Source organism: Colias philodice, chromosome 3 (assembly GCF_061535455.1).
Source record: "Colias philodice isolate Cphi_HAF_F1 chromosome 3, ilColPhil1 Martin Lab GWU primary, whole genome shotgun sequence".
NCBI lineage: Eukaryota > Metazoa > Arthropoda > Insecta > Lepidoptera > Pieridae > Colias > Colias philodice.
This window is the reverse complement of record NC_143088.1, coordinates 1,649,477-1,668,840: the sequence shown is the minus strand read 5'-3', so window position 1 is coordinate 1,668,840 and position 19,364 is coordinate 1,649,477. Positions and strand designations below refer to the sequence as shown.

Below are 19,364 nucleotides of genomic sequence, written 5' to 3'. Positions count from 1 at the left end.
GAGGTTTTTTCTCACCGAGGTGATTTGAAACAGACTGTTTCAACTCTCCTTGTTTTCAATTTAATATCTGATTATAGCTAAAAAGTACGAAGATTATCGGATTTTATTGTTGATTTAATGTGTTTATTTGTTTAAGCATGCCTACTGGATGAACTAAAGCAAGAATAAGTTAAAACCAGGCTGTAAAACTAAAAAGGTTAAGGTTGTCAAGAAACGAAGATAGTGATGAAGAAGAAGAGGAATCCTGTTGTATTTGCTGTATGGAATCATATTCAAATAACAGATCCAAAGAAAAGTGGGCTCAATGTTTGAAATGCCAATTGTGGGCTCATGAAACTTGTGCTGGTGGAGAACTTTGTCTTTGACATTTTGTAGATTATTGTTCCTTAAATAGTTTATAGTAGGTACTGATTGTAATACATACTTAAAAAACGACTGATTATTAACTATTTTATGTCAAAGATTTAGTTTTATAAAAATGTAAAACATTTTGTTGATTTGACTGATTATAATTGATGTTACGCATGTTAATTTTTGGTTATTTAGGTGTTTATTATTTGTATTAGACCTACTTGACTGAAATGTCATTAAAATATTACTTATAAAAGTCGTTGATTACTTGAAAATATAAGTTTTAATTAAAACCTTTGAATTAAATCATCATTTTTATTTCGCAGCTCCTATTACTCCCCAAAATCATTATGTTTCAACTCTCCTCGACCTCTGTTTCATCTTACCTCGGTATGAGGGGAATTGAAACAAGTTGACTTGTTACGATTAAGTCAATTTTTAACCACCATCTTTAACGCTTACCGTTTATTTATGCTAACCATTCGGAAGTGTATAGAATAACCTATCGATTGATACCAGTACCATAAGATTTCTGATAATAGTATGAGTTATATCAAACAAAACGTGAAAATTGTTTCAACTCCCCTCGGTCTCCCCTACATTAAATATTTAATTTTACTGCCATAGCGGGCGCGCCGGATGCTTACGGGAAAGACAAGTTCCATTTTGGACGTGATGTGTACACAAGTGTTGCCAGTATAATAGGCATATTGCCTAATTTGGAACGCCGATGACAAAGCGGCGTCCTAGATCTATTGTGCGATTTAAAAAAGTTAACCAACTTTTTTCTTTTTCAATAATCAAGACCATAGATAATTTAAAATTCTATTCTAAATTCGAATAGATTTTCTATTAGCGTTGATGTATTTTAGATTAGATAAGTTCTTTCCATTATTCCATTTCGTTGTTTGGCCCAAAGCGCTAAATCAGACTATCGATGCCCTGTTATTTGGCTAAGTGCATGGAAGATAATAGGCAGGGCTTAGGAATGCTGCATAGGATACAAAGAGCCACTTTTGTGCACGCTTACCTGCAGGCGACTTTGGTGTGGTCCAATCATTTGAAGTGAATAATATTGATTTGTTGTTTATATTTTATAAGGCTTATATTTCAATTTCAAAAATATCTCATCGTATTCCTCCGAGCTTTATTATAATATTATGTAGTTATAGTAGAGATTCAGGTGATATGTCCCATAATATTAGGCTATATGACACATTTTGAGGAAAATGTGCATACATTGTCATTTTGTCTAACAGATAGGTAAACAGAATATATCCAAAAGATATAAAACCGTCTACGGTCTCTTAAGTATATAACAGCACAATATTAGTCTGATAAGCATAAGGTTATCTAATCCTAAGAGAAATTTCTATATTTCGGTAAATATTTATGTACATTAACAATTTGTCTCAAATTATTATTCATCTCTGTGATTTTATAATGAACTAGCTTTCCACCCGCAGCTTCGACCGCGCAGTCAAAAAAAAAACCCGCATAGTTCCCGTTCCCGTGGGATTTCCGGGATAAAACCTATCCTATTTCCCGGGGTAAAAAGTAGCCTATGTCCTTTCTCGGGTATCAAAATATCTCTATACCAAATTTCATGCAAATTGGTTCAGTAGTTAAGGCGTGATTGAGTAACAGACAGACAGACAGAGTTACTTTCGCATTTATAATTTTAGTATGGATGAATAAAAAATATTATAATTGATATTGCGTGTACTAACAATATGTTTATTGTATTAATTACTAGCGGTCCGCCCCGGCTTCGCCCGTGGTACATATTTACGTTTTCTCTACATAAAAACCATCCTCGTACTTCAAGGAATATAATAAAAAAAGAATTATCGAAATCGGTTCAGCCGTTCTCGAGTTATGCGCTTACCAACACATTTTGCGATTCATTTTTATATATATTAACTAGCGGTCCGCCCCGGCTTCGCCCGTGGTACATATTTACGTTTTCTCTACATTAAAACCATCCTCGTACTTCAAGGAATATAATATAAAAAGAATTATCGAAATCGGTTCAGCCGTTCTCGAGTTATGCGCTTACCAACACATTTTTCGATTCATTTTTATATATAAGAAGATTATTGCATTTAAAAAGCATTTTGTTTATTACATCAAAGTCTTGTCATAATCGTTTATTATTCTAATTTTGAATTTCGTCACCGGTAATTGCAGTCTTAAAATCGATTCAGTCAATACGCGAGTGGACGGTACCGGTTTTTTTGAAAAAAAGTTAATGACAGGGCAGGCGCTCGAGCATGGAGTCGAATTCGTTACTAATTTATGACACGATTCAAATTTCAAACTGCATTTAGGGTGCTTACCCGATACGTTCGAAATTGCAGCACGTTTTATTCTTTTTAGGGTTGCCACTGGAATACCGATTGGTGTTAATAATAAGAGACCTTATAATATTGGGTATTGATATGCTGATAGTATGGAATTAGTATGCATACCTACTTACAATGTACCTAGATTGATTGTAATATATTTTTTCTAGCCTATACGCGCATATGCTGTGATATACGCCTACCTATTTTAACGATAACTTATCGAAAATGTAACTGTAGTAAGTACAAGTCTATGAATATGGGTGGCACGTAAAATAATATTTGCTCCCTGTATTCACTACATACCATAGGTACATAACATATGACAACCCTATCCACAAGTCCACAGCACGACACCACGGTGAAGTGAACACCCTTCCCAGGTGCAAGACAAAACACCAAAGTGACCAAAAACTCAAAACCATAATTTTGATGCTTCTACTTCACTTCTACTTTTTATGTAAGTAATTTTAAAAATAGGTTTAACGTTAATTTTTTCTGTTAAACAAAAATAGAATGGAAAAAAGTAATCGACTATCGATACATGCAAAAAAATGTTTCCAAACAGGTGCTCAGCCTCATGTCTTTAATCAAAGTTTTTATCCAATAATAATAACGAACGCAGTAACGAAGCGGCTGCAGAAATGAAAAGTGACCAAGAAATTTTATATTCGACGTTGACAGGTGACATAGATAAAAAATGCGCGGCATAAAATATCGATAGATCGCAGCATGGCGTCTGGTACCATAGAGTAATGAGATCGTGTATTTACGATGTGTTATATGTTTTTGCTTTATTAGGATGCTATTAAAATACAATTATTATCATATTATATTGACAGCAAATTATTCCTTAGAAGAAGTATAGGTACTTACCAGTTACCTAGTACATCAATTGAGTGCTATTAAAACATTAGTTCAAAAATTACGCTATACAAGTCATAACGTAAGCGGGTTTACCTAATTTCAAATGGATTATTTCATATGAATTCTCATAATTAAAGAGCGCGTAATAACATGTGCTAAATACTGATCAACAGGGTGGAACGAATTTTATTTACATCGCATTAACCATACTGTGATGTCATCTCTATGTTAAAAATTACTTTGTAAGTCGTAGCTATACGCTTTTTTGCTTTTCCTTCATCACACAGATTCAAGTAGGTTTATTTTCGTATTAAATGACAAATAACATTTTTTAGAATAGGTAATTTTAAAATTCATGTAATAAAATGATTTAAAAGCTTGCTACATCATTGTATCATTATAATATCTCCAGATGTATATAAAGCTTTTATTATTTTCCAACTAGCTTTCCGCCCGCGGCTTCGGCCGCTGTGTTTAAAACCTAATAAATTAAACATATAAACCTTCCTCTTCAACCACTCTATCTATTTAAAAAAACGCATCAAAATCCGTTGCGTAGTATGTAGTGAAAAGTACCAACCAACAGACCATGATTTTTAAATTTAAATTTCAATAAAAACTCAACACAATGATTTGTCAAGATGCCCACAGCTTAAGTTGCATCTCAATCAAGCGAACACAAAAGATAGTCAAAGGTAGAAAAGGTAAAAAACAAAAATCTCATTACAGTCAGCTTATTCAGAGAATTAGTTTCGTTAATCACAACGAAATGGTTGTTTTATGAGCATCAATGTGGGTACAGATCGTTTTGAAATTTATAAGTAGGTGCAAAGACTATATAAAAATAAACCAAACAGAATGAAAAAGCCTTCTCAAATTAATAGCGTGCCTACCATAAATATAGTATGAGGATTTTATTAAGCATTTTCCCAAATATGATGAAAGGTTGGAACTATAAGAACTCGTTGAAATCAGCTTAATGATGTTATAATAACTACAATAATATAACCACTGAAAAAAAAAGAAATTTAAACTTTGGTTCCAAATTCGAATACTATTCGTTCTCATTTCCCATCATACGTCAAACGCACAAATTCCCGCCATTTACCCGTGATTTTACCGCGAACGTAGGAGAGGCGGAACAAGCGCATTCCACCGCGGGCCTGTGAACGGTAGGTGTACTTAGAATTTCTGAATGGCCTAGGAACCCATTAACGGGCCCTGTACCTACGATAATGTAGAAGCATGCCTGTCGAAATGGCGCGTTGCACTATCGTTGCTATGGCAACGCGATACCGTATACAATCGTTTGGAAATGTGGTCCGTAAAATCTAAAAGCTATAAGGAACTCCAGATTTTATCCAACGTTTTACATTGTAAGTACTTAATGTGATATTTCGATAGAAACGGTGTTCCTAATGGCTAGCATACGACCTACGTCAGCTATAAATTATACATTATATTTTATTGATCAAGAATAATTCATAGATAATTTAAGTATAAATGTATTAAATTAATTTTTTTATGTATCAGATTAACGATTGCATAAACAACAAGAGAGCATAAAGCAAACCGGAAAGTCGGCAACTTTTGTGTTGTCAGAGCGAGCGCGCACGAGCAACTTAGTTGCCCGGCAACTATTTTGTCTCTGTCGCTGTCTCCTCGCAAAGTTTTGAACGAAGCGCTCACGAAAGCGACAGCAACGCAACTTTTTCTTTAAAATTTTCTGCATTTATCAACATGGTTTTCGAAGAGACGGTTGTGGTCTGTGCTCTTGTCCCGCATAGTTCCCATTCCCGTGGGATTTCCGGGATAAAACCTATCTTATGTGTTAATCCAACTTACCCTCTATATGTGTGCTAAATTTCATTGTAATCGGTTCAGTAGTTTATGCGTGAAAACTGAAAACCATACATATCTATAAACATTTCCTCTTTATAATATTAGTATAGATATGTAATCGTAATTGTAAAAAGTAAAGTAGTTTTTATTTAATACTTTTTAGTGTATTTTTCAACAAGAATTAAACGAGCTCAAACTCGATAAAGTTGAGTCAATAGTCAATATATTACTAATTAGTTCCTATGGCCACCTTCCGATTCCATCATCAAATCAGCTCTATCTCATAAAAATGTTTCATCGCTATCCAATTTACATGCGTATACAAAATTTCAGCTCAATCGGTTACCTGGAAATGAATCAAAGTTACTTGCTATATTTCAATTAAGTCATCGAAACCAGACAAAAATGCTCATAAAATAAAAACTACTGGGCTTATCCGAATAAAATTTATAGGACCAATTCCACACCATTCCGCATCAAAAAAAAAAAAGAATCACGTAAACCGGTTCAGAAACCTCGGAGTAATCGGTGTACATACATAAAAAAATATACCGGCCGAATTGATAACCTCTTCCTTTTTTTTGAAGTCGGTTAAAAACTACTGTGTACGAGAATAAATACGTTGACATAAATACGTATTATTGCTACGTCGGTTAACGCGGCAACTGGCCGGCGGCCGCCGACAGGCAACATTTTTGTCGCCGTGCATTGAAACCAATAGATAGGGCGACAGTTGCGTCGCGGGCTTGTATCCGAACCCGCGGACAAAAAAGTCTCCCGGGAGTTTCGTCGCTACGTGCGCGCACTTTCATACTAGCCCATGGGAGGAGAGACAAAATAGTTGCGGAGACAAAATAGTTGCGGAGACAAAGTTGCTCGTGCGCGCTCGCTCTCAAATGTCAAATGAGTAAATACCTTGGTAAATTCTATAAAGCTGAGTTTCCATCAAAGGAAATTTAACTACCTTTGTGATATCAACATTTTGTTGGTTACAAGTTTGAACTCCCGGCAAGCTTATTATAATTATTTTTAACGATGTCGTTAACAATAAATTCTTAGGTCATAAATTAATGTATTAACAAAGGTATTTTAAATATTGGAGCAGTAAATTTTAAATGCAGTGTAAACTGATGAGTTATGTTCAGGATTACCGAATATTAGTGGCGGGTGTTATAACACCTCCATGCGGGGCATTAACATTATTCTTAACTAGTTTCGTTCTACGGTTTTACTCACGTACATTTTTTTTTTCATATTATTGCAGACCAAATACCTTCCATACAGGTAGGTATATATCTACCTATTCTAAAAACACAAATTACAAATCCTCACGTAAAAAGCATTCAGACTACTTACAGTAATTCATTTTATTTCTACCTATAATTTTAGTTTCCTGTGATTACAATTTAAGTGCACAAACCCTTAAAAAATTAACAATTTATCTTTCATAACAGAACAACTTAAAATAATTTAAAATGCTCCACTGCACAGATCAACAATTTATATTTGGCGGTTTATTCAAAAAATGTGGAATTTGAAAATAGAAACATTCTTGGCACGTTACGATAAGAAAACCATTATACATAATATGATATAAGCATTTCAACGTAATAATAATTAAAATATAACTTTCTTCTTAAATGTTTCGAGTTTCGAACAAGTTGTTACATTAGATACGAGTTTCTTGATACCCACTTCAACGTAAAAAGAATAAACTTCAAAAAAATTATATTATCTATGATTGTATAGTATTTTATGCACATTTTATGTATTATCTGTCATATTATGTTTATGTAAGTTGTATTTAATATGTGTAACTTATAATCACTATAAAGTTTAAGTTTACTGACAAGAAAATTAAAGATCATACAAATTTTAATCCCCCTTTAGCCCGTTAAAAAGTAACATACTCAACTCTATTTCCAAAATGCATTAGAACTTTTAGTCAACAATTTACAATGGATCATCCATAGTCCCTCTTAATTGCCCGCCTAAAAATATCGTCTAACAAAACGCGTGTTATAAGAGGCTCACATCCTGCGCTATTGTTCAAGCCCAAATGATCATTATCTGTGCAATTAATCCGAATACCACTTAATAACGTCTGAGATCACACGTTTTTTACTCCTAGAGTCGTTTAAATTTATTTGTGTGAGAGTCTTATTATTTATTTTCATTTGTAGTGAAAATGATTTTCTAATGTCGAAACTGCGCGAATAATATTTTTTTTTCCTTAAATTATTTATTACGTTACACAATTATAATATTACCTAAGCACATAAAAATTTTACATTATTTTATATTAAATATAATACATACAGGATGTTCAAAAATTCTCGCTGTACGAATTAAAATTTCTTGAACCTTTTTATGCCGCAATGTTTAACCACTAAAAAATACTCTTGAAAACATGACTCCTTTGTGTGCAGTCGGTTAATTTGAATAATAGAACCATCAGTAAGGCCTCTGATAGATTGTGCCAACCATTACGCAATGCAAGCATACCAATATTGGGCAATCCCAATGTACACTCACATCAAGTGTACCTAAGTGATATTCACGAGTCAAGTCCTTTCTAGAACTGGTTTATTTCACAATTCACAACTAGCTTACCGCCCGCGGCTTCGCCCGCTTTGTCTAAAACCCAATAAATAATATACTAAAACCTTCCTCTTGAATCACTCTAGGTATCTATTAAAAAATCCGCATCAAAATCCGATGCGTAGTTTTAAAGATTTAAGCATACCTACAAAGGGACATAGGGACATCGGGACAGAGAAAGCGACTAACGACTTTGTTTTATACTATGTAGTGATGGTGGAAAAGCTCTATCTATACTAATCTATACTAATATTATAAAGAGGAAAGGTTTGTATGTATGAATGGTTTTCACGCATAAAATACTGGACCGATTTTGATGAAATTTGGCACAGATAATCTTTAGACCCTGAGAAAGAACATAGGCTACCTTTTATTGCGAAATATGTACCACGCGCGAAGCCGGGACGGACCGCTAGTGTATTCATAATTTAGTAGATTACCAACTATTAAAATTCGCTACAATTTGCATTCTAAATCAAATTGATTAGGTATATAAGATATAACTAAACATATCTTGGTCTGTAAATCATTAACTTTATGAAAAACGTCGATCGCAAGTCAGACATTTTCCCGATGAAAAACTCGCGACACTGCGCTCAGCAAATAGAACTTTGCAATCATAGACTAAAGTACAACTTACCTATGTATTGTTACAACACAGCTGCAGCTATCTCACAACGGAATCGTTTATTCTAACAGGAATCTAATTGCGCGCTCATGCATAACAAACAACTCTGATATTATTTACAATAAAACCTTCATTTGAAAAACCTTCTATTGACTTATTGGCGAACACGCACGCAAACTTATCAATGAATAGGTACATTTATCTATTTACAGTTCAAAGCTAGTTCCCACAAGAATATGTTGTAAATCATACGTATAAACTGTTAACCAACCTCTTTCGTCGTCTGATGTTCGGGTCCAAAATTGCGTTGCAATTAAAAAATAAACAATCACAAAACTATTATGAAACACTATAACGGCACGTTGACAGTAAGGCGCGGAGTTGGCGGCGCTGAGCGACGTGCGCGCGCGCTGACGGTTCGACACAGACTGACGATGGAACAAGATTATGCAGTGAACGTAATGACCTTCCTGCCCACAAGCCTGGCCAAAACCTCTTTTCCTTGTGACTCCATATAGAGAAAATGACATTTATCAAAAAAAATAAAAGAGCACCAGATTTGCCAATACTTTTAATACCAAATAAATAGAGCGGAGTGTAGAGCGGTGAGCTTTTTTCACAGTTACACGAAGTCTGAGAAAAGCAAATATTTGCTGTTGTAGTGTGATCGATATTTGAGAAAGGAATCCAGATTTCAGATATCGGGAAGTTTATTTTTCCTAACTAATTTTGAACTGGTCAAACTACTGTTGCTCTATATGCTACAAGAAAATAGTACATAAGTTACTTACTTTCTCTAACTCATCTTCATTTCCTTCAATTCTTCATCCACAATGACCTTATCCTCGCTAAAATCTGCTGTTGCATTGCTGTTACATCCATGTTAGATTGTCTGAAGGTAGAGTTCCCTTTAGAAAGCCTTATAATAATTATTAATTATCTTCTGACTCATAAACCACGGCATAGAATATTTGTAGGGTTGTAGGTTTACTGAATGAAATAAGAGATAGGTAAGTTTCTTCCGAATTCTTATGAAAAATGACATCTGTAAACCGATACTCTCTTAAGTTTATAGCTTTTTTCTCAACTTTAAAAAAAATAAGAAAAATAAAAAGTTCAATAAGTCTTACTATACACAACTGCTTTTCATTTTTATAATTAAAGTGAAACTTTTATTACATCGTCTCAATTCTCAAACTTTTGGTCTGTGTAGCGCATGTCGCGTGACGGTCGAACCGTACGATAATTATCGTACAAATACGATAATTTTGTGCCTAAGTTTCACTTTTACCGTGGTTTCATAAAACCACACAAAATTTTTTCTGTGATAAATCTCGTATCATAAGCCAGCTCTACTTTTAATATTATCAACTAGCAGTCAACCCTAGCCATTTTACTTTTTCTCTCTCTATGAACCATCAACCATTTCCTCGTACTTCAAGGAATATTATAAAAAAAGAACGTTCGAAATCGGTTCAGCTGTTATCGGGATTTGCGCTTAGCGAAACATTTAGCGATTCATTATACATAATATACCTACTAAAGATATTTTTCAAAATTATACTACGGTCCGTAATAACGTTCACAAAAATTGAAACTAAGGATCAACATTAACAACCCAAAATAAACATAAATAACTTTATTCCAATTAAAAAACAATCTCATTAAAAACTAACTTCAATAAATGTTAATTATTGTTCTTTGCTAGCGTTACCGTTGTTTTCTTGATAACGTTATTCATTTGGGGAGGTTTGCTGCCGTCTTCGTCTCTGCAGCAAACAAGACACTGTTAGCACAGATAATAAAATAATATACCAGTACTATTAGTACCTAATCATTTTTTTTTTTTATTCACAGAACAAAAAAATATTTTCTTTATCAATTTTTATTTTAATTTTGAGTAAGTAATTGAAAAATACTACTTTATATTATAAACCATAACATAACTATCAAATACTCAAAAATTTTGGATAGGAATAGCAAAACGCAGCGGTTTCTTCAATATAAAAATTAAACGACTAGCGCCATCGCGCGGTTTCCCTCACAGGCGAACCAGCGGGCGAAATCTATAGCTCATGTGTTTTTCTAGTGGAGCTTTTGTACCACATCATTGCGAAGTAGGTATAATCAAAATCCGTTCAGTGATTTTCTAAATTACTAAATTTAAATGTTGCGAAGAATTTTAATATTAAAATTTACATAAACTTGCTATACCCCGCGGTTTTACGCGCATTACTTTGCTCCTATAGGTCTAAGCGTGATGATATATAGCCTATAGTCTTCTTTGATACATGGACTATCTACAGCGAAATAATTTTTCAAATCGGACCAGTGGTTTCTGAGATTAACGCGTTCAAGCAAACACACAAACTCCTCAGCTTTATAAGTAAAGATTATTAAGCATGTCGGTGGGCTCAAAACCTATTTCAATATGTTTAGTGTGTTCAATATGTGTACAGGCTGAAAATCAGCGCTGCGAGCGTGGATTCTCAGCAAATACTGAACTTGGTTTTCTTTTATAATATAAGTGGATAATGGCATAGCTGTGATTGTTACAAGCGTGATTATTTTTATAAACATCTACTATTACTGCTACTTTATCATTACTACATATTAATTCAAAATGATGAAGTTAGGAGTGCACATTGCACGTGTGTAAGCCGCCATGATCAAAAATCAAGACTTCCTAAATTTTATGAAGGTAAATATTATTAATTATTATATTGTCATAGCTATGATTCCTTTTGGCTGCGTTTCCATCAGAGATGTGCGAGAATGTATAGCGAGGAATGTACTTGTAAAGAACCAATAGTATCGCTTCAAACGCTAAATGAATCGCACATCTCTTGTGGAAACACAGCCTAATAAAATTAAATTAAATCAAATTTAATTAGTATTCTCTGTAACGTAAACAGCTATATTCGTATTACAAAATATTAACCCATTGACCACCGTAAGCCCCGATCGGGGCGCGACACAATAGATTTTCTATTGTGTCTGTGATTCCGAGGACTGATGGATTAAAGTCCAATAAAATATGCCAAATTCTTTGCCCTAAGCGAATTTCTGTTTACAATAATTTAATATAGTAATAATACAAGTGTAATAGATGCGACAATTTGAAAACCTTATCCCCAATATTAATATTTTACCCAAGGAAAGCATGCAGGATTTTGGTTAAATTAAAAAAGACCATATTTCTAGTATTATTTTTATTTATCAATACGTAACCAGTACATTAACGTAAAAATTGTCGCCCTTAAACAAATGCTTTCTTTGAGAGAGACAAAGAAAAAAAAAATTTGCTTTATAATACTAATATATGTAACTTATATTTTACGGGTATAAAAATTACACCATCTATGTAAAAATTTAAGATGTAATATGATATATTATCGAAGTGCATTATCAAGTTTTAAAACGTGAATTTATGTCAAAAACTTTGAATTCATAACCTAAAACACCGTTTAGCCTCAAACGCCAAATATTAAAATTTTTACTATCTGCTATAAAAACGACTCAAAAACACTTCAAATTCATCTGTAATGGTACGTTAATATCGACTTAAAAAGCAATTAAATAAAAGAAAATTACCCCTAATCTATATGGAAAATTTTGTCGTCATTTAGTTTTTATTATTCCTAACCTAATTAATCGATGCGGCTTAACTTTAAAATCAATAACTTCGACTCTTGTATAATTTCATTAAAACAATTATATTGCAGCCATAACTAAACATACACACACAAAAATTTCAAACATATTATGTATACTGAATCATGCGTTATTCAGACATAAAGGCCTATTCAATTAGAGCGGTATCCCGATGAGCACGCGATTTAAGCAAAATGACACTAAACTTAAATCAAAACTAGAATGGATGAAATATTACTCTAACTAAACTCATTCTACTGAGGGTAGTTCCAACTTTATTCGCCTGTAGTAAAATGAATCTGCAAATTCCTAATGGGCCCTATTCACAAGCGTTAGGCGAGTAGAGGCAATCACGATAGTGAAGAGGGCCTAAATGTCTATGATCCGCCATCATGTTTATTCATAATCGCCGTAACGGCGGCAATCATCGACGATCATTTGTTGGGCCAACGCTGCCCATTGTGAAGAGGGTCATTTAGATGTGCACCATTGATTTAAAACTACAGTAAATAGCGCGTGAAGGCTTCAACAGTGGGCCAGTGAAGGACTATGTCTTTTAAAACGATTTTATTAGTTTTTATCAAATATCATTTATGAACAAAATGCCTATGACAACTTGCCTATCAAAGTGCTGCTATTTTCAGTATAATCAAAGGTGAAGGTTGATGTTAATTCGGATCTCGAAGTGAACATAATAAGAGCGTGTATTACGGCATCGTGTCAAAGATACAGTTCCCTTTTATGTAGATTTCAGGAAGTATTGCAATTAATAAAACTTGGATATATCCGTGTGTACCATAGAAATCTAAATAACAAGACACTAGAAGTCGTAAGCGTGCGTGACCTTGTCGCCACTCAGGTGATTTGCACATCACCAGTGCATTCGTCACTGTTCAGTTGCTCTGGAGACGTATGAGTGTATACATGGTGTGTTTCAGCAATTCCCATTGCGGAAATTCTTCCACAAGTTGTAATTATACTTATAAAGGAATAATATTTCATCGGAAAATATTTTTTTTTAGAAATAATGCCGTTTTTTCTTAAAATTATAGAATATTTACAAGTATTACGAGTGTCACCATAGTAATCGAAATAACAATGAATGACACAGTCGACCATTCTAATTATCACGTTTGTTCGTATTGGAGCAAAAAGTCTCATATACTTAGGGATGTTATTCTAAAATAAACCGTAAATTCGTGCGTTAGGATACATATTCAAAAGCTTAATTTAATAGATAAGTTAGTTTTCACTAAAATCAAGCTGTCCAATAAAAGGCATAGTTTACTTGTGTGTACTGTTTAGCTTTCGGTTTGAATGTGTTGATTTTGGCGACAGCGGTTTTCATACGAATTATGACATTATAGCACTTCTATGTATCTTGTTATTTAGATTTCTATGGTGTGTACCTTTTGTTGATCATTCAAGAGTTCAAGAGATAAATTCTACAGGCAAAACTGATTAGGATTTTTAGGACACAAGTCATACGATGTAAATAATGAATGATTAGTTTATTATTTCAATATTTTAGGGGTAAGTAACGTTTAGAAACATAATTATTGAATTAAAATATTTTTATTATTATAAGATTTATAGAAATAGAAAACAAAAAGAACTTCATTGCCATAAAAAAAATCTACGAAACTGCAATATCGTGAATCGTGATGTATATCCACCAAAACATAACCGAACTTTATTCCCACATAAACATCAATCCGTCTCATTCGCTCTTACGACGCAAACATAAGAGCGAAAGAGCGACACCAACCATAGACAATCTTCTACATACTATAGCATTGAACTATTCGAATCGAGCGCAACAACGAACCGTCAAAAAACTAGTTTTTCCTTCAGATTTAAACAATAAAACATTCCTCGTTATTATTTAGCTTTATTAGCTTCATTATCGCTAGGTGTGTGTACTAGCGTTTACCGTTGTTATACGAGAGAGTACGCAGGGACGAGCGCTTGAGTCCAGCGGCCGCTTGCAGTTGGATCTGATAGGCCAGCGGGTGGATCTTGAAGCCGTATAGCCTGTAAACAATTAAACAGGAATCAATATGAAGTCATATAAAACCGAGAGAATGGAATAAATTCATATATATTTTTTAATATAAATTTTCAAAGAATAGAAAAAATTCGTGCACGAGACGGGATTCGAACCGCCGGAGCAATCGAATTTATTCTCTCTTTTAATTTTATATGTCTAAGGGAGACATAATTATTACTTACATATTTTTTCTAATCTTTAAAAAATATACATTTATAAAACATTTGAATCCCATAAAATAGCAAATTTAAAAAATTAATTTCAATTAATTACACGATAGTCACAGTCAAATATTTTACTTCTAAAATCCAGATAAAATTATCTATGGCTTTGTGTGAATTTCGATAATTAATTCCAAGTCTAACAACTGATGCGAAGCATGACGGGTCGGTTTACAGTGAAATCTCACTAATCCAGCACTGTTCAAAACCGAAATGTGCCAGATTATTGGAATGGTCAGATTACTGGATAAAATTCCCCCAATACACTATACTCTAGTATCGAGAATTACCTGGGCACAAACTGCGACGTAGGCCGGTGGGGTCTATAGTCGGGGTGCACCATGAACACCATGTGCGGGAAGCCGGTGCCGAAGTAAGCGCCGTCTGTATGATGGTGACGAGACGACTTTGGCGTGTACACGTCCATACACCGCGGGCAGTACAGCTTTACCATCGCCTCACCGGGCACGTCTGACAATCCTGCGAGGTAAGAACTTTATATCACTACATAGTCACACCCCGGACACTCCATACAAAATTATCGTTTTGACAGTCACACTGTAGAGACTGCAAATGTGTGTGTTAACGCTTTATGGTTGGCACATTTGTGACTAGCGTAAAAAAAAAATTCGCGTTTTGTAGCGTTTAGCTACTATTATGTATTCTGTAACATAGTGTTAAACACAGTCGCTCTGTCCCTATATCTATGTCTCTATGTATAAGTGTAAGTGAATCCCCATGTCCCCTAGTAGGGTAAGGGGCAGATGCATTATACATCTGTTTCACTGATCGATTTTCTTTAGGGACAAGTAGGTGATCAGCCTTGTGTGTCCTGCCAGACCGAGACATTATTTTTTTCTTCGTCTCCACCGGGAATCGAACCCAGGACCCCTCGGTTCTACGCTCACGCGTCAACCACTGTACCAAGGAGGCAGTCCACTTTACTTTACTACATACATAGTATTAAACACTGTCGCTCTGTCCCTATATCTATGTCTCTATGTATGCTTAAAGCTTAAAATCTACTAAACGGATTTTGGTGCAGTTTTTTTTTAATAGATAGAGAATCTTGACGAACCCCGTGTGCGGTTTGATCCGACTTGAAAGATGTGATAGGTTATATCTCAGTTTATAGAAGCAATATGGATAATTGAGTTTCTAGCTGGCTCTTCTCCAAGAAAAACTAGAGTCTGAACTATATTAAATAATTTTGATGTATTATGATGATTCATAAGAGCATCTAAGAGTCTGATTCCTTTTACTAGTTTTTACCAGGTATATGGCATAACTACTTCAAAAATCACACCGCACACATTCTACAAATAAAAGTATCAAACATAATATGAAGAAATATGGACTTCTTTTAAGTTTAACTTACCAATAGGCAGCATAGGCTGACATTCACAGTACACTCTTGGACAGTGACCAAAGTCACCAGTTTGGAACTTCTCTAGCATTTGACCAATTCCTCTGAAAGAGAAACAATTTTGAAGATATTAGAGCCTTCTTTAATTTCTTAATTTGAATCAAAAATGCAAAAGGAAGAAGTCAGTATATACACATAGATTAAGTCTAAAAGTCACCATACTGAGACTGACTGCTTGAATCCGCAACGCGCGGTGAACTAGACATTCATTCACTGCCATACACATGACTGCTCGAGCAGTCGCGACTGCTTCAAGCCGTCAACAGCCCGAGCAGTCAAAAACCGACAGCTCAAGCTCAGTCATTAACTGCTCAAGCAGCCCGTGCTAGCTGCTCTAAAATCTTCCATAGATTTGATCTTAGTTCATTACCTGCTAGTTAAAATATATCTGGCATGTATTAATCCATACAGCATTTCAGAGGCTTGCTCAACAAGCTCCGATTGATTTGGGTTTTCTTCCAATCCATCATCTAAAAATATTCACAAATTAATGTTGTATACAGTGACAAATGAATAATTAGAAATTGAGCTGTTTTTTATATAGACCGGACTCTCAGTGGAGTTTCGTTTGCAAAAATCGCGGACCTAAATCTGACTTCTGATATATATTATTGTATAGATCCCAGACATCCTATAGACAGATGTTGCCAACCAGTTTTGTGGTCCCCCTGCCCGCACCCCGGTAATTAAATATGGCATACAAAGAAAAAAATAAAAATTTCCAAAACATGCCGTGTGGGGTATCAAATGAAAGAGCTTATTGAGTAGATCACGAATATATAGCATACTATATACATTTCTTACACTTTCTCTAAGATTTTTTAGAAAATTTACGAAAATGGTCCATTTTTGAGTTAACTTTAAACCACTATAGAACTCACTCAACAAACACTGAAAACTCATGAATATATTTTTTAAATTATTATTTTAAATAATTAACAATAGTCCATTGTTTACGATTCAATATTTCGTACAGTGAAATAGTTGCATGGGGGAGTGGGGGGAGCATTCAAAGATGGCGAGTATATTTTCAAGTTCATATAGTATATAGTTATTTTCATCAAATCCAGCACATAGCTCACTTATATTATATTACGAACTATTGAATCATAAACAATGGACTATTGTTAATTATTTAAAATAATAATTTAAAAAATATATTCATGAGTTTTCAATCTATAGTGGTTTAAAGTTAACTCAAAAATGGACCATTTTCGTAAATTTTCTAAAAAATCTTAGAGAAAGTGTAAGAAATGTATATAGTATGCTATATATTCGTGATCTACTCAATAAGCTCTTTCATTTGATACCCCACACGGCATGTTTTGGAAATTTTTATTTTTTTCTTTGTATGCCATATTTAATTACCGGGGTGCGGGCAGGGGGACCACAAAACTGGTTGGCAACATCTGTCTATAGGATGTCTGGGACCTATACAATATAATATATCAGAAGTCAGATTTAGGTCCGCTATTTTTGCAAAAGAACATCTCCTTGGAGCCTGCTCTAATAGTGATTGTTAATGCCATTTCTAATGAGATATTGTAAATAATTACATTTTTTCCGATTACATTGCAAATGCAGGCTGAACCCTACGAGATTTATGAGAATATTGCACATATTGAAAAGGTCTCTAACAAACTATAAAAGCATATCATTTCAATGAATATTTTCGAAGAGATTACAGATTTAAAAATTTCGGGAGTATTTAGTATCGGCATTGCACCTGTGCGAAGCCAGGGCAGGTCACTAGTATATAAGTAAATAGTTGTTGTTACCTATTATCTGGAAGGAATGAGGAATGAAAATTCTACAGAAGAGAATAAAATATTTACTTGGTATCTAGTATGTTAAAACAGTACAACAAACTCAATGCATATTATGACAAACTAGCTTCCGCCCACGACTTTGTATGTGCATCCTCTTTTTTCCCCGTTCCCGCAAGAATTTCGGGAAATCCTTTCTTAGCGGATGCTTAGGTCCTAACATCTACCTGCATGCCAAATTTCAGCCCGATACGTCCAGTGGTTTGGGCTGTGCGTTGATAGATCATTATATCAGTCACCTTTGAGTTTTATTTAAATAGATAAATGTATAACCATCATAAAAAATGATGAATACATTGAAAGTGTCATTCAATAGCATCATAAAATATCAACTATAGTACATTTAATTGTTCTTACCAGGTTCTAAATCTAATATCATATCCAAGGCCTGTCTATAATGTGGTACTTGTTCATTGAGGCCTGTCAAGTTGAATTTATCACTTATATAGTCCTCATCCACCTAAAAAATAATAGATATTAATAATGTACTTTTATGTGAAATCATTTTAGCAAATACATTTATTTACTCTACAAAAGATAAATCATCTATGACTATACCTCGCAAAAGAATTCATTTCCTCTGAGTCCGCAGAACCATGTAATCCACGATACCTCCTCCGAGCTGCTCATTTTTCTTAAAAATAACAAGTTTCTATTAAATTTCTTGAAGTTTCGGCATCAATCAGAATTGAATAAAACAGCAGGCGTAGAGCTCGCAGCGTTTCTATGTTTTGACAAATATAACACCAAGTTTTAACTTTTTTACGTTAATTGATGCCTAAAACTAACTATGGATAAGAAATTCATATGATTGACACGCGTTTTATGCATATAAATTTCATATATTACGCTAGAACCTCACCTTTTGGTACCTTGATTAGCCACGCTTGACGGGAGGAGATTCTACCTCGGGATGAGGGAGAAATTTATTTTGATTTTGATGCTTGTTCGTGTTTCATCTACATGCTCCTTGTCTATGGTAAAATTTCAAAGTAAAATAATTTTGAAATCACCATTTTAAAAATAGTAATAATTTAATAATCTTTTCTTTGGACAGGAATATAAAGGTTAAACGTATATTTTATAGTGCTGACTTAGTTTTTATTTTGAATTGGAATAATAGCAATAGGTCAAATTTCCTGTATAAAATAAATATATTAATATAATTAATACGTAATTTAAGTTAATATCAGAACCACCTAGTCCATTAAAATAATGTCCTACTTTGACAACAATTACAAGAAATAACACCAAAATTGAAAATATATTCGATGAATATTAATTCAAACTACTTTTTTAATCATTAAGTCAGACGTATTTCCAGAGTACGTAACTAGTTCGTAATTCGCACAGTTATTCGCATAATAATAATAATTACTATGCAAAGTACTATAAGTTACTAATCTGTGCATTGTTCATATTATTTATATTCTCTGTCTACGTTTTGGGCACGTTTTGGTGGGCAGTTTTGGGATGTTGTGGTTTTGTGTGGGCCTCAAGCCTCAACCTCAAGTCCGCTGTTGTGAATTTGTGACAATTCACAATAATTGACA

At 34.0% G+C, this 19,364-nt stretch overlaps 2 protein-coding genes and 1 long non-coding RNA gene across 10 annotated transcripts in view; 1 reads left to right on the top strand and 2 right to left on the bottom strand.

The window, feature by feature from the left end:
- pot (zona pellucida domain protein papillote) overlaps positions 1–9,079 on the bottom strand; it is a 75,550-nt gene extending 66,471 nt beyond the window's left edge. For 3 of the 4 annotated variants that reach the window (XM_089712653.1, XM_089712677.1, XM_089712669.1), the window contains exon 1: positions 8,906–9,079. The gene's annotated coding sequence lies outside the window, so the exon portion shown is untranslated. Of the gene's footprint in view, positions 1–8,646; positions 8,796–8,905 lie in introns of those variants that run through there. The other variant, XM_089712661.1, reaches the window with a different exon arrangement.
- The window catches only part of LOC149489387 (uncharacterized), a 68,606-nt gene that overhangs the window by 12,385 nt on the left and 36,857 nt on the right, over positions 1–19,364 (top strand). The gene's annotated exons all lie outside the window — the stretch shown is intronic.
- Positions 10,259–18,793, bottom strand: LOC149489392 (casein kinase II subunit beta). Of its 5 annotated transcripts, none has more exons than XM_089712553.1 (8): positions 18,674–18,793; positions 18,370–18,535; positions 18,169–18,271; positions 16,356–16,455; positions 15,938–16,029; positions 14,850–15,039; positions 14,222–14,322; positions 10,259–10,403 (listed from the first exon to the last, which is right to left on the bottom strand). In XM_089712553.1, the coding sequence occupies exons 2-8, from the start codon at positions 18,439–18,441 to the stop codon at positions 10,372–10,374; spliced, it is 690 nt and encodes a 229-aa protein (XP_089568679.1). In that variant the 5' UTR covers positions 18,442–18,535; positions 18,674–18,793; the 3' UTR covers positions 10,259–10,371. The 5 variants fall into 5 exon arrangements, with proteins under 5 accessions (XP_089568679.1, XP_089568659.1, XP_089568670.1 ...); XM_089712533.1 differs by having other exon boundaries at positions 18,370–18,445; positions 18,674–18,790; XM_089712544.1 differs by having other exon boundaries at positions 18,370–18,589; positions 18,674–18,737.